Raw genomic sequence first — 20,639 nt, forward strand, 5'->3', positions numbered from 1 at the left:
ATTCTATGATATATGCGTTATTGAAGTTTTGTTTTTCATTTTTAGCAGAGCAGACAATTATGTCTGCATTTCTTTGTTTTCCCCTCTCCAATCAACTTCTTGATCAAAGTTGTTTCTACTTCCAATGTTTGGAAAGAATCATTTTACTCCATGATCAAGTGCTAAAACCAGCAGGTACAACATTTGCTCCCCTCATTCGTTTAACACCTTAACGGCCAGAGGTATTTTTGGTTTTGCATTTTCAGTTTTGGCTCCCCTTCTTCCCAGAGCAATAATTTTTTTATTTTTCGGTCATAATGGCCATGGGAGGGCTTGTTTTTTGTGGGACGAGTTTTACTTTGGAAGGACATCATTTTACCATGTAGTGTACACGAAAACAGGAAAAAGGCAAAAAAGTGCAATCCCACCGTTGATTTTTGTTTTGCTTTTTAACTAGGTTCACTAAATGCTAAAACTGACCTGCCATTATGATTCTCCAGGTCATTACTACGTTATAGACACCAAACATGTCTTGGTTCTTTTTTATCTACGTAATGAAAAGAAATTCCCCCCAAAAAATTGTGCCATTTTCCGTTACCTGTAGTGTCTCCATTTTTCATAATCTTGGGTTGTGTGAGGGCTTATTATTTGCGTGCCGAGCTGACGTTTTTATTGATACCATTTTGGTGCAGATACGTTCTTTTGATCACCCGTTATTGCATTTTATTCCAATGTTGCAGCGACCAAAAAAGCAAAATTCTGGCGTTTTGACTTTTTCTCTTGCCGATTAGCGATCAGGTTAATCCTTTTTTTTATTGGCAACTCTGAATGTGGCAATACCAAATATGTGTATGTTTGATTTTTTTTTTTTTTTTTTTTTTGTATTTTGAATGGGGCGAAAGGGGGGTGATTTGAATATATTTTTTTTTTTTATATATATTTTTTTTTTTATTTTTTACTTTTTGAATGCTTCAATAGTCTCCATGGGAGAATAGAAGCTGCCATAATATGATCGCCTCTGCTACATACAGGCGATGATCAGATCACCTGTATTTGGCAGAATTACTCTCTTGCTATGAGCGTCCACCACCAGGTGGCTCTCATAGCAATCCGGCAGTGACAACTATAGAGGTCTGCAGGAGACCTCTGCTTGTCATTCCAACCCATCGGTGACCTGCGATCATGTGACGGGGATCCCCGGTGGGCGGACTTGCCAGAAGCGTGTGTTAAATGACGCTGTCAGAGTTAGACAGCGGCATTTAAAGGGATAACAACCGCAAGAGGATCACAATTCCTCCAACAGCTGATTGTGGCACATGTAAGCTGTTCAAAACAGCTGACATGTGCCAAAAATGATGTTGGCTCACCGCTGGAGCCCACATCAAAGGGAGGGTATCCGATATCGGCGTACTATTACCCCTGATGTCGGAAAGGAGTTAATAAGGACCATAATTGACACCTGTTTCTTCTCAGAATGAATGACCTCACTAATTGAACTCCACACTGCTGTTAATTAGAACACCTGTGGGAAGGTATACCATCTAGCTGCCATTACATCACCCCAGCGGACCCCTAAGCAGCGTCAGTCACCCTGACAGAATACCACAGGTGGCGTCACGAACATATCCCTTTAAAGACCTTTCACCCCATTCACAACGGACGTCCCTAGGGCCATGGACCGGGTCAGCCACCGTGACATCCCCCCTTGAAAACCGAAGGGCCCGGTTCTGAGTACCCCATTGCCCTACTGGGGGCGCTCCACACTAAAAAGTGAATCCTGCTTTGAGCAGGGGTTTGGACCAGATGACCAAGGAGGTCCCTTCCAACTCTAACATTCTATGATTCTAAATGGGTAAAACAGATTGGTTTAGTAAAACTAGTACTTGGACATATGACAGCTAGAAATCTTTTGAATTGTTAAAAAACTGTTAATCATTTGCTGTTCGCAAAATCATGAAATGGTGTAGCTGTTGCGAAATGATGTGATGATGTTCTTTTTGTCTAGGCCTTGTGTCTTCACTTTTGGATCACCTATTAACAACAGGGCCCTTTTTCCATGTCAAGAGCCACCAGTAGCAATGTCAACTTGGGGTGCAACTGTCCGGACTTCCAGCAACTCTATTGTATTAATGAGTGGAGAAAATTTTGCTGCTCCAAATCACTGCGCTCAAGGTGAGGGACTCAATCCAAATTTTTCCATGATCAAAGTGTTTAGTAAACATTTTTATACTAAAGCTCACAAATGTGGTTGCTCTTTTTCACAACAAAACAAAAAATAAAATCCTCTATATGCATCAAAAAATAACTAGCCCAGCCTGTGAAGCAAAGTTCACTGATAACTCTTCATTTCAGGGAGGGTGCAGAGTCTGTGGCATTAACCCCCCCCCACCCGATAATGCTTTGAGTATCCCAGCATGCATTGGTACACTCAAACAAAGTGTTATCAAAATAGAAGTAGGAAAAAGAAGACAAGCAGTTAGATAGTATGGTTAGGGAAGGATAAGGAATACTTAATTCAACTATATTCAAAAATTGTTTAGATTATGACTTTAGATAGGGATTTAGAATGAAATGTAATTTGTATTTTGGACCACCACTTTAAGACCTATGGTAAGTTTAGAGCATCCTAGCACAAAATACCAGGATATATGGCATATTTGAAATTTAAATGAGAAGGGCCCTCTTTTTACAATTAATAAATTAAATGTTTATTTTTTTACAGAAATCTTTACTGATTAATTTTCTTAATATGTTTTTAAATTGAGCAGAGGTCAGTATTTTTCTGACTCGGGATTTCAAATGACCTGTGCAGACCAACAGTTAAAACATAAAAAGTGCTCACATACATGGAAGTAAATAATAAGGCAGAATGCATTAAGCGCTCAATTTCCTTTTGGTGGTGGCTAGGGGTGGCCAGATGCTGGGGTCAAAGATTTAGCACATAAACAAGAGTTTGGGGGTTTTGTATCAGAAAAATAAATCCCCAATTGATATGAAGAAAGATTGAGAACTTACTCTGTACAAAATGTTGGAACCAAAATGTCATAATAATAAAAAGAGGAGGGTTATGCCACACATTGCTGTTACAATAGCTCCTGACTAAGCAATAGATGTGACCGGCTGTGATTTATTTGATTAGCAGACTACTTTTTACTATGAGTAAAACAAACATTGATGGTTGTGATCAACTTCTAAATCCTAAATATCTGGGGTGAATAAATGTTGATCTATACCTTTCAAAGTGAAGAAATGAAAATATGATTTAATTCTCTGAAAGAACGTCAAAGTGACAATGATATTCCAAGTTGTTGGCAGGACTGGTCCTAAACTTAGTCATTTGTGCCTAATGGCAGAGATGTTACTTTGAAGGGCACTTATTTTCTATTCATTATTTCTGAATGAGTCATGTTAGACTTGAGTAATTATAAGGTAATTTTAGATTTTCCACAGCCCTTTTCCACCTCCAAGTGAGCATAAAAATGGAATGTATTTACTTAAAACAGATTAGCTCATTCAAACTTCAGTTCACATGGTCCCACCCATCCTGTGTACCTCTTTATTCCCTCTCCACAGACACCCGGTATGCGCCTTTCTGTGCTTAAACAAGTCAAGAGAATGGTGTAATTTTTGGTGTGCATGCTGGAGATCAGGCTCACAAATTGAACAAAGGCGACATCACAAGGAATATAACACAACTTGTGGTTTCCAAGCAAATTTTCATATATGGGAAATCCAAAGTCTAATGCCTAACAAAACTGTAATCCATAATTCATGCAAGATCCAGTCCTGATGCTGAAATAAATGTATGTGTGTGTATGTGTATATATGTATGTGTGTATATATATATATATATATATATATATATATATATATATATATATATACTCACCGGCCACTTTATTAGGTACACCATGCTAGTAACGGGTTGGACCCCCTTTTGCCTTTAGAACTGCCTCAATTCTTCGTGGCATAGATTCAACAAGGTGCTGGAAGCATTCCTCAGAGATTTTGGTCCATATTGACATGATGGCATCACACAGTTGCCACAGATTTGTCGGCTGCACATCCCAAAGATGCTCCATACAAGGCAGGATGGATCCATGCTTTCATGTTGTTTACGCCAAATTCTGACCCTACCATCCGAATGTCGCAGCAGAAATCGAGACTCATCAGACCAAGCAACGTTTTTCCAATCTTCTACTGTCCAATTTCGATGAGCTTGTACAAATTGTAGCCTCAGTTTCCTGTTCTTAGCTGAAAGGAGTGGTACCCGGTGTGGTCTTCTGCTGCTGTAGCCCATCTGCCTCAAAGTTCGACGCACTGTGCGTTCAGAGATGCTCTTAGGCCTACCTTGGTTGTAACGGGTGGCGATTTGAGTCACTGTTGCCTTTCTATCAGCTCGAACCAGTCTGCCCATTCTCCTCTGACCTCTGGCATCAACAAGGCATTTCCGCCCACAGAACTGCCGCTCACTGGATTTTTTTTCTTTTTCGGACCATTCTCTGTAAACCCTAGAGATGGTTGTGCGTGAAAATCCCAGTAGATCAGCAGTTTCTGAAATACTCAGACCAGCCCTTCTGGCACCAACAACCATGCCACGTTCAAAGGCACTCAAATCACCTTTCTTCCCCATACTGATGCTCGGTTTGAACTGCAGGAGATTGTCTTGACCATGTCTACATGCCTAAATGCACTGAGTTGCCGCCATGTGATTGGCTGATTAGAAATTAAGTGTTAACAAGAAGTTGGACAGGTGTACCTAATAAAGTGGCCGGTGAGTGTATGTATATATATATATATATATATATATATATATATATATATATATATATATATATATATATATATATATATATATATATATATATATATATATATATATATATATATATATAATATATTATATTATTAGCAGTAGCATTATTACTTGTATTATTTGTGTTTATTAGAATTGCACCTAATAAAAACTTCATGTCTTTTATATGTGTACAAATCAGATAGCATATCTAAAGCCTATACAATAGAGACAAAGCAGCACAGAACAACAGACCATTTGTTTTCTGAGGCTCAGATGTCTGTGAACATAGAGCATTAATTTTATTTTTAGACCGCAGGGTGTGTACAGAAATTTAGTAAAAAGTCTAAAAAGGTGGCGCAGAGTCTCGGTGCTAATAAAGGTTTCCTGCAGCGCTACCTAACAAACCTCCACTAACAGTTTGTACAAATAAACATACATAGATACTAGTATACCGCTGAGTGTATACAGGTACGCGCAGAAGATAGCACAATAGAATAAGAACTATAAACCTCCTTCTATAGATTGTGACCGCTAGTGTGATGTCCCACCGTATAATAATAAGATGAGATACCAGAATAAAAACGGGCTTAACCTCTGATATACTCAATAAAAATAACTCAAGAGTTAATGCAAAGGTCTTCCTACCTCCGTTGGTAGATGAAAGTTCGGAGAGTTCGTAGCGTTTCTGCTTTCGTTCCAATGTATCCGGCAAAGAGTATAGTAGAAACAGGTGGCTGCCCTGGCCGGCAGCAAGCCACGACTAACTAACCTCCTATGGTAAACGGGGTCCTGCAAGGTCAGTGCCGCGTGGTGTTCCAGCGGTGAGTGAGAGCGGTCTGTTAGGCATGAGTTGATCCAAGCTAGGGCCAAGTCATTGATGCCAAGAGATGAGAGGGTCTATAGTAATAGGGAGTGGTTCACTGTGTCAAAGGCAGAGAACAGGTCCAGGAGGAGGAGGACAGAGTAGTGTCGCTTGGCTTTGGCAGTCAGTAGGTCATTGGTGACTTTTGTTAGGGCAGTTTTAGTGGAGTGAAGCGGTCGAAGAGGGGGCAGGAAGAGAGGTGGGAGGACAGTTCGAAATGGACATGTTGTTCCAATAGTTTTGAGGCATACGGGAGAAGTGATATGGGGCGATAGCTAGATACAGAGGATGGGTCAAGTGAGTGCTTTTTAAGGATATGTGTGATTGAGGCATGTTTACAGTATGAGGGGAAAACACCAGTTGGTGATAGTTTGAAGAGATGGTTTAGGGTTAGGATGAAGACTGTGGTGAGGTTTGGGATGAAGTAGGATGGATCAGATCAAGGGCACAGGTGGTGAGAAGTGATCTCGAAAGTAGGGTGGAAAGTTGGTCTTGTTGCAATGGTGGAGAAGCTGGTTTTGGAGGAGGAGGGCTGGGTAGTTAGGAGGAGGGACTCTGGGGGTTGTAAGCCAAAGCTTTCTCTGATGTTATCAATCTTCTGTTTGAAGATTGAGGCAAAGTCTTCAGCTGAGATAAGTGGAGAGGGAGAAGCTGCTGGGGACGGAGGAGAGAATTGAAGGTGTTGAATAACTGTTTAGGGTTATGAAACAGGGAGGATATGAGAGATGAGAAGTAGTTTTGTTTTGCTGTGGTGAGTGTGGCCTTGAAAGTAGTGAGGGACTGTTTGAATACGATGAATTCCTCGTTGGAGGCCAGCCTCAGTTCTTTGGTCAGGCTGGTGTGCCAGGGTTGTCTGTTGATTTTGAGAGCTTTGGTATGTGTGAGAGGGGTGACCAATTCAAGAGCTGCAGCTATTGTGGTGTTATATAAAGTGGCAGTGGCATCCTCTTTGTGTAGGGAGCTTATGTCTCTAAGAGAGAGAAGGGATTCAGAGAGTGAGTGTAGATCAAGGTGTTTGAGAATTCTGTGAGGCCAAAGGAGGAAGTGAGAGAAAGAAGTTTAGTGACAGCTGAGTAGGATGTGTCAGTGGGTATGTTGAAGTCACCCATGATGATAGTGAGGATGTCAGCCAAGAGGAAATGAAGTAGCCAGATGGCGAAGGGGTCAAAGAAGATGGTGGCTGGCCCTGGAGGGCGGTAAATGACAGCCAGTTGGAGGTTGGTGGGGGAGTAGATGCGCACAGAGTGCACCTCAAAGGAAAAGAGGGTAACAGAGGGTGGAAGTGGGATGTGGGGGAAGGAGCAGTCATCTGACAGGAGAAAACCAACTTTGCCACCATGATTGCTGCTAGGGTGGGGTGTGTGGGAAAGGTGGAATCCACCATACAAAAGTGCAGCTGTCAAGGCTGTGTCAGAGGGGGCGAGCCAGGTTTAGGTGATAGCAAGGAAGGAAATTTTGTTAGTAATAAAAAGATAATGGATGTATGAAAGTTTGTTGCAGATAAGCGAGCGTTCCATAGAGCTTCTGTTAATGGGACTGAAAATGATTGCAATTACACATGTTTTGCTATATACATGTTTATTTCATTTGTGTGTATTGGGACAACACAGAAAACTGAAGAAAAAAAGGCCAATTGGATATAATTTCACAGAAAATCCCCAAAATGGTCTGGACAAAATTGTTGGCACCTATCCAAAATTGCAGGTAAACATCTTTGTTTCAAGCATGTGATTCCCGTTCAAACTCACCTGTGACAAGTAACATGCCTGAAACTAGATAAAAAAAGGGAGAAGCAGACTAAATCTTTACATTGTGTGTCTGTGTGTGCCACACTAAGCATGGAGAACAGAAAAAGGAGAATAGTACTGTCTGAGGACTTGAATATCAATATTGTTGAAAAATATCAACAATGTCAAGATTACAAGTCCATCTCCACAGATCTTGATGTTCTGTGGCACCCCAGAGTCTGGTTGCTATGGTGACATTGCCTCCCTCTGAAGGGTGATGTCATGCCTGGAAGCAGGAAGACGTTTCCATGGCCTCCAACCCCACCTGGCAAGGTGGACTCCCTGAATTCTTTCAGGCTAGCCGGACTCCTGCTGTCATCTGTAACTGTAATAATGTAGATGGTTAGCACTCAACTAGGTAGAGCAAAGGTGCCAGTGAAAGGGAACCCAATGTTCCATAAGTCCAAGTTCAATATAGAATCACTGCACTCAGTCGAAAGGTATGCTTTAAAGTGAATCAATTTTATTAACGGTGATAGGTGGAGCGACAGTTTTAGAGACGTTTCGGCCGAACCATGGCCTTTATCATATAGTCGCCTTAGGGATCACCGGGTAAGTATTGTCACTGCTATGTAGTATTTCACAATGACGCAATGTGTCCAGTTTCGTGGGCGGTCCAATGAAGGATTTCAGGAAGTCAGGGAAGCGATGTCCTGACAGTAATGCCTGGGAGTCATTGGTGGCGCAGTTGTCATGTGAAGGCACAGCTGTGCCGGTGCAGTGTGTGCACACACACACTGCACCGGCACGGCTGTGCCTTCACATGACAACTGCGCCACCAATGACTCCCAGGCATTACTGTCAGGACATCGCTTCCCTGACTTCCTGAAATCCTTCATTGGACCGCCCACGAAACTGGACACATTGCGTCATTGTGAAATACTACATAGCGGTGACAATACTTACCCGGTGATCCCTAAGGCGACTATATGATAAAGGCCGTGGTTCGGCCGAAACGTCTATAAAACTGTCGCTGCACCTATCACCGTTAATAAAATTGATTCACTTTAAAGCATACCTTTCGACTGAGTGCAGTCATCTGTAACTGGTTCCCCCGGACCGCATGTTCATCTACCAAGAAGGAAAGGTAAAGAAAACCGCACTCTTCTGTGTCCCTTGCTTATTCTCTGCACCACAATGTTCACCACCTATTGAACCGACTGTTATATCTGCCCTGGGGCCCCTCTCTACCCGTGGTAAGCTGTACCATCTTTATTGCATCATCATTGGCCCCAGTGGACCTGAACCACAGTGTCGGCCATCCCTTGCCGAACACTACGGGTGGCGTCACGAATCGATCCCATATAACTTTTGCCCTTGCATTTTTATTGCACACCCAGGGCTACGGACCGGGTCATGGCCCCATGACTTCCCCAAAAAACTGTGTGACCCGGTTCAGAGTACCCCACAGCCCTGGTGGGCATCGCAGTTCCTTTTTCCTAAGTGCGCAACGTAATGAAGAAGTTTACATCCTATGACACTGAAGCTAATCTCCCGGTAGAGAGAGACGTGGACGGTAGAGAAATTGATGAAAGATTGCAATGTAGGATAATCCGGATGGTGGATAAGCAGCCCCAATCAAGTTCCAAAGACATTCAAGCTGTCCTGCAGGCTCAGGGTGCATAAGTAATCTGTCAACATTTAAATGAAATGAAACGCTATGGTAGGAGACCCAAGAGGACCCCTCTGCTGACACAGAGACATAAAATAGCTACATTGCAGTTTGCCCCTTTTTTGGGTTTTGTGTGAAATGATGTCCAATTTGCCTCTTTTTTTTCGTATTGTTCCAATACACACAAAGGAAATAAACATGTGCATAACCAAACATGTTTAATTGCAATAATTTTCTAGGAGAAATATTTGATTTTCTGGAACAATTTCAAGGGTGCCAACACTTTCGGCCATGACTGTATATGATGCACTGCATTTATTAAGAAAATTGATGACGTGTTCAATTTTTATTTCACATGCTGTATATATTTGTCACCACGAGCCAACGGAAGTGGTTGATTGTAAGTTGAAATGCACAGTTTTCACACATCGAATAAAGACACTTTCCTAATGCACTTCATACCATAATGTACATGCTGTAGTCAGTCCATAGTGTAACCCTGGTATCAGCATATACTCTGAATACATCTTTTATTTAACATGTAGTTATGCTGAATTTTGGGGTAAGTGACCAGCAAATAGAATCTAGTACTTTCATGATTATGCTTAAGTGCTGTGACCCCACCAACTCCGCCAAATATTTTTTTTGGGGGAGGGACCCAATTACTGCATCTACTATAGGGCTCCAAGATTTCTGTGCAAACCCCTGCATACTCACACTTTAAAAGGTTATTATACTATTATAAAGCATACATTTACTGTTGGTAAACATTATTTTATGTGTGGCTGTATTCTTTGGGTCTCTTGGAACAGTCTTAGTTATTGATTAATAAGTGTCTTCATATACGTAACTCACATACGTAACATTACACAGAAGGAAACAATGAAGTGGCTGCTTGAAATTTATTACATGTACAGTTTACACTCCAGACATTTTTTTCTTCATACAAAAGCACTACTTGTCTTTCTACTGTCTGAAGAGTGACAATACATTGTTCCCATGACATTAAAAATAACATGCTAAAATAATATACAAACCAACAGCTTTTGTCTGAGCATGTTCTAATTTTAAAATCAGACATTGTTTTCATTGTCTGATGAAAGATTTGACTTTATTTCTTAGGGCCATGTGACTCATACCGAACTTTCCCTAAGTAGTGAAATGGAAAATACCACTAACTGGTTTGCTAGTAATAAAGACTTTCTACTCAGTACTGATGCTTGGTAGGTGAATTTGCTGCTTGAATAGGTCCTAGCTGTATGGGCCACATAACATTGGCAGCATTTAATTGTTTTAAAGAACGTGCCTATAACTGGGAACATTTGTTTTATCTTTTTTTTGTGAATCGAGCAACAAACAGGACAAAATAACTTTAAACTTCAGTGTGCAAACTATTCAATCCCCCTAAAGTCAGTACTTTGTAGAGCCTCCTTTTGCAGCAATGTAGCTGCAAGTAGCTTTGGATAAGTCTCTATGAGCTTTCCACATCTTGCCACTTGGAGTTTTACCCATTCCTCAAGGCAAAACTGTTCTGGCTCCTTCAAGTTAGATGGTTTTCTCTGGTCTGGACTGTGACTAGATCACTCCAAAACATTTACATGATTTCCCTTAAACCACTCGAGTGTTGCTTTAGCAGTATGCTTTGTGTCAGTCTTGTTGGAAGGTGAACCACTGTCCCAGTCTCAAATCACTGACAGACTGAAACAGGTTTTGCTGGTTTCGGACCATTTTTCCTGTCCCTGCTGGAAAAATATCACCACACCATGATGCTGCCACCACCATGTTTCACTGTGTTGATGGTGTTCTTGGGGTGATGAGCTGTGTTGGTTTGGCGTCAGTTAAAGCATTTTCCTTGGTGGACAAAAAGTTCAATTTTCATCTCATCTGACCACTTCACTTTCCTCCATATATTTGGGGAGTCTCCCACTTATCTTTTGGCAAACTCAAGACAAGCCTTACAATTTTTGTGTGTAAGTAAAGGCATTTTTTCTGCACACTCTTCCATAAAGGCCAACTCTTTGGAGTGTGATGCTTATTAGCATATAAATATATATATCCTATGAATAAGGGTGCCTTTATGCAACAGAAACACTGTTTGTTTTTTTTATCACCCTAAGAATATTTTAATGTTGCACACCTAAAGATTTCAACTTTTAATTCCTGGCTGGACGTGCTGATGAATGCGCTATCTCTCTTTTGTTTCTGTATGGCTTATCGTGTTCATATGGATACATACTCCAGTTTCTGCTTGGGAACTTTGCAGCTCCTTCAGGGTTACCTTTGGTCTCTGTGCTGCCTCTCTGACTAATGCCCTTCTTGCTCACGCTGAGAGTTTTGGTGGGCGGCCCTCTCTTGGCAGGTTAATTGTGGTACCATGTTCTTTCCATTTGAGGATAATGGATTTGATGGTGCTCCGGAGAATCATCAGATTGGGATATTTTTTTATAACCCAACCCTGATTTCAACTTCTCAGTAACTTTGTCCCTGACTTGCTTGGAGATCTCCTTGGTGTTGTTTGGTTAGTGGTGCCTCTTGTTTAATGGTGTTGCAGCCTCTGTGCCTTTCAGAAAAGGTGTGTATATACTGACAGACCATGTGACACTTTGATTACACACAGGTGGATGTTCTGTCACTAAACATGTGACTTATGAAGGTAATTGCTTGCACCAGAAATTTTCAGAGGCTTCATCACAAAAAGGGGGGAATACATACTCACATTATAATTTTTAGTTATTTGAGCCCATAAATTTAATTTCTGCCTATGTTTTTCTCACTTCACCAACTTAGACTATTTAGTGCTGATGCATCACACATAAATCGGATTACAAAAATATTTAAACGCAGGTTGTAATGTAACAAAATAGGCAAAAAGCCAAGGGGGTGAATACTTTAACAAGCCACTGTAGTTTCTAACTACCTGCATGTTCTATCTGGTGACAATCTCTGCTGGTCACGAACCAGATGGGGATTTGCCTTCTTCCAGTGGCAGTATATATTTTTATTGAGGTTTCGAGTTTGGTTCTCTTTTGTAGATTTCCGAATCTTTTTCTCTTAAAAAAAAAAATTAAAAAAAATGACTTAATGGAATATAATATTATAAAAGGCTATAATTACTGATGCAAAGACATTAAAATACCTGATAAGAACAGATAAGCCACTATTATTTCTAGGAGAGTTGGCACAAGTGCAACTTCCTGGTGAAAGTGACAAAGCTACAATGCAGGATGGGGCAATTATAAATCCTGTATACAGTCCAAATGATATGGCCATTGGAAACAATCTAGCACATTTTGTCATGTATTTGCTTTTATTGTTGAATGTTCTCTTTTTATAAAATTTAACTATGAATGTATTCTTACAGACTTGTTTTTGACTTTTTTTTATTTATGTGCAGGAATCCGTAGCTGGTTTTACTATGTGACAATGCCTATGCCTGCCTCTACTTTTACCATTGCTGTTGGAAGTTGGAAAGAAATAAAGACTAATCCATGCACCTCTTTGGAAAGTTGCAATTTATCTAGAATTCTACCATTAAACATGGACGAGAAAAGGTTAGTATTACTAGTTTATTGCAATCCATTTGCTATAAGTGTATATATATATGTATATATACACTCACCGGCCACTTTATTAGGTACACCATGCTAGTAACGGGTTGGACCCCTTTTGCCTTCAGAACTGCCTCAATTCTTTGTGGCATAGATTCAACAAGGTGCTGGAAGCATTCCTCAGAGATTTTGGTCCATATTGACATGATGGCATCACACAGTTGCCGCAGATTTGTCGGCTGCACATCCCAAAGATGCTCCATACAAGGCAGGATGGATCCATGCTTTCATGTTGTTTACGCCAAATTCTGACCCTACCATCCGAATGTCGCAGCAGAAATCGAGACTCATCAGACCAAGCAACGTTTTTCCAATCTTCTACTGTCCAATTTCGATGAGCTTGTGCAAATTGTAGCCTCAGTTTCCTGTTCTTAGCTGAAAGGAGTGGTACCCGGTGTGGTCTTCTGCTGCTGTAGCCCATCTGCCTCAAAGTTCGACGCACTGTGCGTTCAGAGATGCTCTTAGGCCTACCTTGGTTGTAACGGGTGGCGATTTGAGTCACTGTTGCCTTTCTATCAGCTCGAACCAGTCTGCCCATTCTCCTCTGACCTCTGGCATCAACAAGGCATTTCCGCCCACAGAACTGCCGCTCACTGGATTTTTTTTCTTTTTCGGGCCATTCTCTGTAAACCCTAGAGATGGTTGTGCGTGAAAATCCCAGTAGATCAGCAGTTTCTGAAATACTCAGACCAGCCCTTCTGGCACCAACAACCATGCCACGTTCAAAGGCACTCAAATCACCTTTCTTCCCCATACTGATGCTCGGTTTGAACTGCAGGAGATTGTCTTGACCATGTCTACATGCCTAAATGCACTGAGTTGCCGCCATGTGATTGGCTGATTAGAAATTAAGTGTTAACAAGAAGTTGGACAGGTGTACCTAATAAAGTGGCCAGTGAGTGTGTGTGTGTGTGTATATATATATATATATATATATATATATATATATATATATATATATATATATATATATATATATATATATATATAATATAATATACAGTACAGACCAAAAGTTTGGACACACCTTCTCATTTAAAGATTTTTCTGTATTTTCATGACTATGAAAATTGTACATTCATATTGAAGGCATCAATACTATGAATTAACACATGTGGAATTATATACTTAACAAAAAAGTGTGAAACAACTGAAATTATGTCTTATATTCTAGGTTCTTCAAAGTAGCCACCTTTTGCTTTGATGACTTCTTTGCACACTCTTGCATTTCATAATGCCTTGCACACAGTCAAGGCACCCAGTGCCAGAGGCTTCAAAACAACCCCAAAACATATTTGAACCCCCACCACATTTGACTGTACATACTGTGTTCTTTTCTTTGTAGGCCTCATTAAGTTTTCAGTAAACAGTAGGATGATGTGCTTTAACAAAAAGCTCTATCTTGGTCCTCATGGGTCTCCTGCCATAGCGTTTCATTTCATTCAAATGTCAACAGATAGTTTGCGCTGACACTGTTGCACTCTGCCGCCGCAGGAAAAGCTTGAATTTCTTTGGAACGTGATTGGAGCTGCTAATCCTTCATCCAGACTACTTTGCATTGCAATCTGTCATCAATTTTCCTTTACCGTCCATGACCAGGGAGATTAGCTACAATGCTATGAGTTGTAAACTTCTTGCTCATGTTGCGCACCATTCACAAAGGAACATCGAGATCTCTGGAGATGGATTTTTAACCTTGAGATTGTTGATATTTTCAACAATTTTGATACTCAAGTCCTCACACAGTTCTCTTCTCCTCTTTTTGTTCTCCATGCTTTTTATGGCGCACACAGACAAATGCAAAGATTGAGTCAAGTTCTCCCCTTTTTTTCTGTTTTCAGGTGTGATTTTCATGTTGCCACACCTGTCACTTGCCATAGTTAAGTTTCAATGAGCATCACAGGTTTGAAATAATGTTGTACAATTTTGGAAAGGTGCCAACAATTTTGTCCAGACCATTTTTATTTCTTTTATTTTGTGTTTTTCTAATTTGCACAAAGGAAATAAGCATGTGTATAACAAAACATGTGTAATTGCAATAGTTTTCTTCGAGAAATGCTTAATTTCCTGGAACAATTTCAATGGTCACCAATTGGCAGCTGTTTGCGTTGTGTTTAAAATTATAAAATATGGTATGCTTACCAGCTCTTATACCCACGTCTCTAGTGCTAGTCACTTGACTGATTTTGGATAGATCAGGAAATGACATAATTAGATGTGTCTTAGATGACTGTCCATTCAAATTATTGGCCTCTGCAATCACGTAACAGAAGAAATGTAGAAATGTATGTCCTCACTTTGTCCAATTATAGACCAGCAGGGTCGACTGCGCTAGAGCCACACTGGCGAATATAGCTCCTTTTATACCCACCCTTGTAATTTTTAAATTTTGGGGGAGGAAGACTGACAACCGCTAGTGTGGATAAAACATTTTAAAGGAAATTATAACCAATTTTTCTTTTATTGACCGAACAAAAATGTTTCACCAAATTTGTGTTACTACAATTTGGTGACATATGTTTTGTACCTTATTTTGCTCTGGTGAATTGGCTATTCCAGGGGGTTTAGTTTAAAGCATGCTTATTAAACTACAAACTTTAATCCTGGGATGATTTTGAATGAATCTCTTGAAAAGCTTTTACAGTTTTCTGATGCATTATTTATAGATATCTGAAGGATCTCACAATTTGTGTTATCATACATATTATGTGGGCAGTGCAGGAATATGTCCAAGAAACCAAATATTTAAAAAAAAAATGGATTAAAGAATGCTATCTTAAAATATTTTTGTTGTTTACAGGACCTTACACATTAGTAAGCCAGATATATTACTGTGTTCACACTTTTTTAAATATATGCTTTTAATTCATTTTAAAAAAATCCATTCATCTAAGGGCTCGTTCACATTTCTAGGAACAATTTTTGGTCTAGTTTCTTTACTAAAAGAATAAAATGTGGGATCATAAAAACTGGAAAAAGTCTGTACAGACTTTTAGTATTACCAGATATGTTGTAAATATTTCCACTGTAGGTTTGCCACAGATTTCAAATGCAGCATCTACTACAAAGCTGCTTCAAAATAATCAGGCTTTATCTTAAGGATTCCATACTTCTTAAAAGTTAACCTCTACACCCCAAAGCCTGCTTTCACCTTCCTGACCAGGCATAATTTTACAATTTTGACCAGTGTCACTTTATGTGGTAATAACTCAGGAATGCTTCAACAGATCCCACCGAATCTGAGACTGCTTTTTCACGAAATATCATATTTTATGATAGTAGTAAAATTTGTTCTATATTTCTTGTATTCGTGAAAATTCCAGAAATTTGGCAAAAATGTTTGCATTTTTCAAATTTCTAATTTTCATGCCCTTAAATAAAGTTATGATTAAATTACATGGAAATAACATTTCCTACATTTCTACTTTACATCAGCACAATTTCTGAAACATTTTTTTTTTTTTAAGTTCGGAAGTTATAAGTCTTCTGACTTATAACCGGGGCAGCACGGAGGCGCAGTGGTTAGCACTGCAGCCTTCCAGCGCTGGGGTCCTGGGTTCTAATCCCACCCAGGACAACATCTGCAAAGAGTTTGTATGTTCACTCCGTGTTTGCGTGTGCTTCCTCCCACATTCCAAAGACATACTGATAGGGAATCTAGATTGTGAGCCCCATCGGGGACAGTGATGATAATGTGTGCAAACTGTAAAGCGCTGCGGAATATGTTAGCGCTATATAAAAATAAAGATTATTATTATTCTGACCTGTGATTTCTCATTTTTCTAACACAATTTACAAAACCATTTTTTTTAGAGACTACATCACATTTGAAGTAATATATGACAGAAAATACCCCAAAGTGATACCATTCTAAAAACTGCACCACTCAAGGTGTTCAAAACCAGTTTATTAACCTTTCATGTGCTTGACAGGAATTAATGGAATGTAAAAGAAAAAATGAACATTTTAACTTTTTTCAAACTAAAAAATTGGGTCTAAAGTAAAATTTATTTTTGCAAGGGAAAGAAGAGAAATCGCACCATACCATTTGTTTTGCAACTTCTACTGAGTACACCGATACCCCAAATGTGAAGGAAAGCTACCATTTGGGTGCACGGTAGGGCTCAGAAAGGATGAAGTGACGTTTTGGAATGCAGATTTTGATTGAATGTTCTGTGGGTGTAGTGTTGCATTTGGTTAACCCATGATGTGCCTAAACAATGAAAACCCTCCACAAGTAACCCCATCTTGGAAACTAGACCCCTCAAGATATTTATCTAGATGTGTGGTTAGCACCTTGAACCCCCATGTGCTTCACAGAAGTTTATAAAGTTGAGCCATGAAAATCAAAAAATCTAATTTTCCTCACTAAAATGTTCTTTTAGCCCCACATTTTTTATTTTCACAAGGGGAACAGGAGGCAATCGACCCCAAAAATTATTGTGCAATTTCTCCTGAGTATACCAATACCCCATATGTGGACAAAAATACCAATACCCCATACGCGGACTTTTAAGGTACAGTGCTAACTCAGAGGTGCAGAAGCTCTATATTGGAGTTCAGATTTTGGTAGACTGGTTTGCCTCATTGGTAGAGCATCTGAAGTGCCAAAACAGTAGTACCCGCATAAGTGACCCCATTTTACAAACAACACTTCTGAATTAATTTATCTAAGGGTGCATTGATCATATTGACACCACAGGTGTGTCACAGAATTTTATACCTTTGGACAGTGAAGAAAATAATTACTGTACATTTTTACCACTAAAATTTTGTTTTAACCACAGATTATACATTTTCACACTGGGAAATTGGTAAAAATGGCACCAACTTTTGTCCCACAATTTCTGCTGAATGTGGAAATACCACATATGTAGCTGTACAGTACTGCTTAGCCACACAGCGAGACTCGGGAGAGACAGAGCGCTATTTGGTTTGGCGTCAGTTAAAGCATTTTCCTTGGTGGACAAAAAGTTCAATTTTCATCTCATCTGACCACTTCACTTTCCTCCATATATTTGGGGAGTCTCCCACTTATCTTTTGGCAAACTCAAGACAAGCCTTACAATTTTTGTGTGTAAGTAAAGGCATTTTTTCTGCACACTCTTCCATAAAGGCCAACTCTTTGGAGTGTGATGCTTATTAGCATATAAATATATATATCCTATGAATAAGGGTGCCTTTATGCAACAGAAACACTGTTTGTTTTTTTTATCACCCTAAGAATATTTTAATGTTGCACACCTAAAGATTTCAACTTTTAATTCCTGGCTGGACGTGCTGATGAATGCGCTATCTCTCTTTTGTTTCTGTATGGCTTATCGTGTTCATATGGATACATACTCCAGTTTCTGCTTGGGAACTTTGCAGCTCCTTCAGGGTTACCTTTGGTCTCTGTGCTGCCTCTCTGACTAATGCCCTTCTTGCTCACGCTGAGAGTTTTGGTGGGCGGCCCTCTCTTGGCAGGTTAATTGTGGTACCATGTTCTTTCCATTTGAGGATAATGGATTTGATGGTGCTCCGGAGAATCATCAGATTGGGATATTTTTTTATAACCCAACCCTGATTTCAACTTCTCAGTAACTTTGTCCCTGACTTGCTTGGAGATCTCCTTGGTGTTGTTTGGTTAGTGGTGCCTCTTGTTTAATGGTGTTGCAGCCTCTGTGCCTTTCAGAAAAGGTGTGTATATACTGACAGACCATGTGACACTTTGATTACACACAGGTGGATGTTCTGTCACTAAACATGTGACTTATGAAGGTAATTGCTTGCACCAGAAATTTTCAGAGGCTTCATCACAAAAAGGGGGGAATACATACTCACATTATAATTTTTAGTTATTTGAGCCCATAAATTTAATTTCTGCCTATGTTTTTCTCACTTCACCAACTTAGACTATTTAGTGCTGATGCATCACACATAAATCGGATTACAAAAATATTTAAACGCAGGTTGTAATGTAACAAAATAGGCAAAAAGCCAAGGGGGTGAATACTTTAACAAGCCACTGTAGTTTCTAACTACCTGCATGTTCTATCTGGTGACAATCTCTGCTGGTCACGAACCAGATGGGGATTTGCCTTCTTCCAGTGGCAGTATATATTTTTATTGAGGTTTCGAGTTTGGTTCTCTTTTGTAGATTTCCGAATCTTTTTCTCTTAAAAAAAAAAATTAAAAAAAATGACTTAATGGAATATAATATTATAAAAGGCTATAATTACTGATGCAAAGACATTAAAATACCTGATAAGAACAGATAAGCCACTATTATTTCTAGGAGAGTTGGCACAAGTGCAACTTCCTGGTGAAAGTGACAAAGCTACAATGCAGGATGGGGCAATTATAAATCCTGTATACAGTCCAAATGATATGGCCATTGGAAACAATCTAGCACATTTTGTCATGTATTTGCTTTTATTGTTGAATGTTCTCTTTTTATAAAATTTAACTATGAATGTATTCTTACAGACTTGTTTTTGACTTTTTTTTATTTATGTGCAGGAATCCGTAGCTGGTTTTACTATGTGACAATGCCTATGCCTGCCTCTACTTTTACCATTGCTGTTGGAAGTTGGAAAGAAATAAAGACTAATCCATGCACCTCTTTGGAAAGTTGCAATTTATCTAGAATTCTACCATTAAACATGGACGAGAAAAGGTTAGTATTACTAGTTTATTGCAATCCATTTGCTATAAGTGTATATATATATGTATATATACACTCACCGGCCACTTTATTAGGTACACCATGCTAGTAACGGGTTGGACCCCTTTTGCCTTCAGAACTGCCTCAATTCTTTGTGGCATAGATTCAACAAGGTGCTGGAAGCATTCCTCAGAGATTTTGGTCCATATTGACATGATGGCATCACACAGTTGCCGCAGATTTGTCGGCTGCACATCCCAAAGATGCTCCATACAAGGCAGGATGGATCCATGCTTTCATGTTGTTTACGCCAAATTCTGACCCTACCATCCGAATGTCGCAGCAGAAATCGAGACTCATCAGACCAAGCAACGTTTTTCCAATCTTCTACTGTCCAATTTCGATGAGCTTGTGCAAATTGTAGCCTCAGTTTCCTGTTCTTAGCTGAAAGGAGTGGTACCCGGTGTGGTCTTCTGCTGCTGTAGCCCATCTGCCTCAAAGTTCGACGCACTGTGCGTTCAGAGATGCTCTTAGGCCTACCTTGGTTGTAACGGGTGGCGATTTGAGTCACTGTTGCCTTTCTATCAGCTCGAACCAGTCTGCCCATTCTCCTCTGACCTCTGGCATCAACAAGGCATTTCCGCCCACAGAACTGCCGCTCACTGGATTTTTTTTCTTTTTCGGGCCATTCTCTGTAAACCCTAGAGATGGTTGTGCGTGAAAATCCCAGTAGATCAGCAGTTTCTGAAATACTCAGACCAGCCCTTCTGGCACCAACAACCATGCCACGTTCAAAGGCACTCAAATCACCTTTCTTCCCCATACTGATGCTCGGTTTGAACTGCAGGAGATTGTCTTGACCATGTCTACATGCCTAAATGCACTGAGTTGCCGCCATGTGATTGGCTGATTAGAAATTAAGTGTTAACAAGAAGTTGGACAGGTGTACCTAATAAAGTGGCCAGTGAGTGTGTGTGTGTGTGTATATATATATATATATATATATATATATATATATATATATATATATATATATATATATATATATATATATATATATATATATATATATATATATAATATAATATACAGTACAGACCAAAAGTTTGGACACACCTTCTCATTTAAAGATTTTTCTGTATTTTCATGACTATGAAAATTGTACATTCATATTGAAGGCATCAATACTATGAATTAACACATGTGGAATTATATACTTAACAAAAAAGTGTGAAACAACTGAAATTATGTCTTATATTCTAGGTTCTTCAAAGTAGCCACCTTTTGCTTTGATGACTTCTTTGCACACTCTTGCATTTCATAATGCCTTGCACACAGTCAAGGCAC

General features: G+C 39.6%; 1 protein-coding gene across 1 annotated transcript in view; it reads left to right on the forward strand.

Annotated features, from left to right (window-relative positions):
- The window catches only part of AOPEP (aminopeptidase O (putative)), an 837,890-nt gene that overhangs the window by 78,107 nt on the left and 739,144 nt on the right, over positions 1–20,639 (forward strand). Inside the window, exons 3-4 of the mRNA XM_077299600.1 lie at positions 1,985–2,151; positions 12,433–12,589. Of these exons, the coding sequence (XP_077155715.1) occupies positions 1,985–2,151; positions 12,433–12,589 (324 nt within the window). The remainder of the gene's footprint in view (positions 1–1,984; positions 2,152–12,432; positions 12,590–20,639) is intronic.

The sequence above is a fragment of the Ranitomeya variabilis genome, chromosome 1 (assembly GCF_051348905.1).
Source record: "Ranitomeya variabilis isolate aRanVar5 chromosome 1, aRanVar5.hap1, whole genome shotgun sequence".
Lineage (NCBI taxonomy): Eukaryota > Metazoa > Chordata > Amphibia > Anura > Dendrobatidae > Ranitomeya > Ranitomeya variabilis.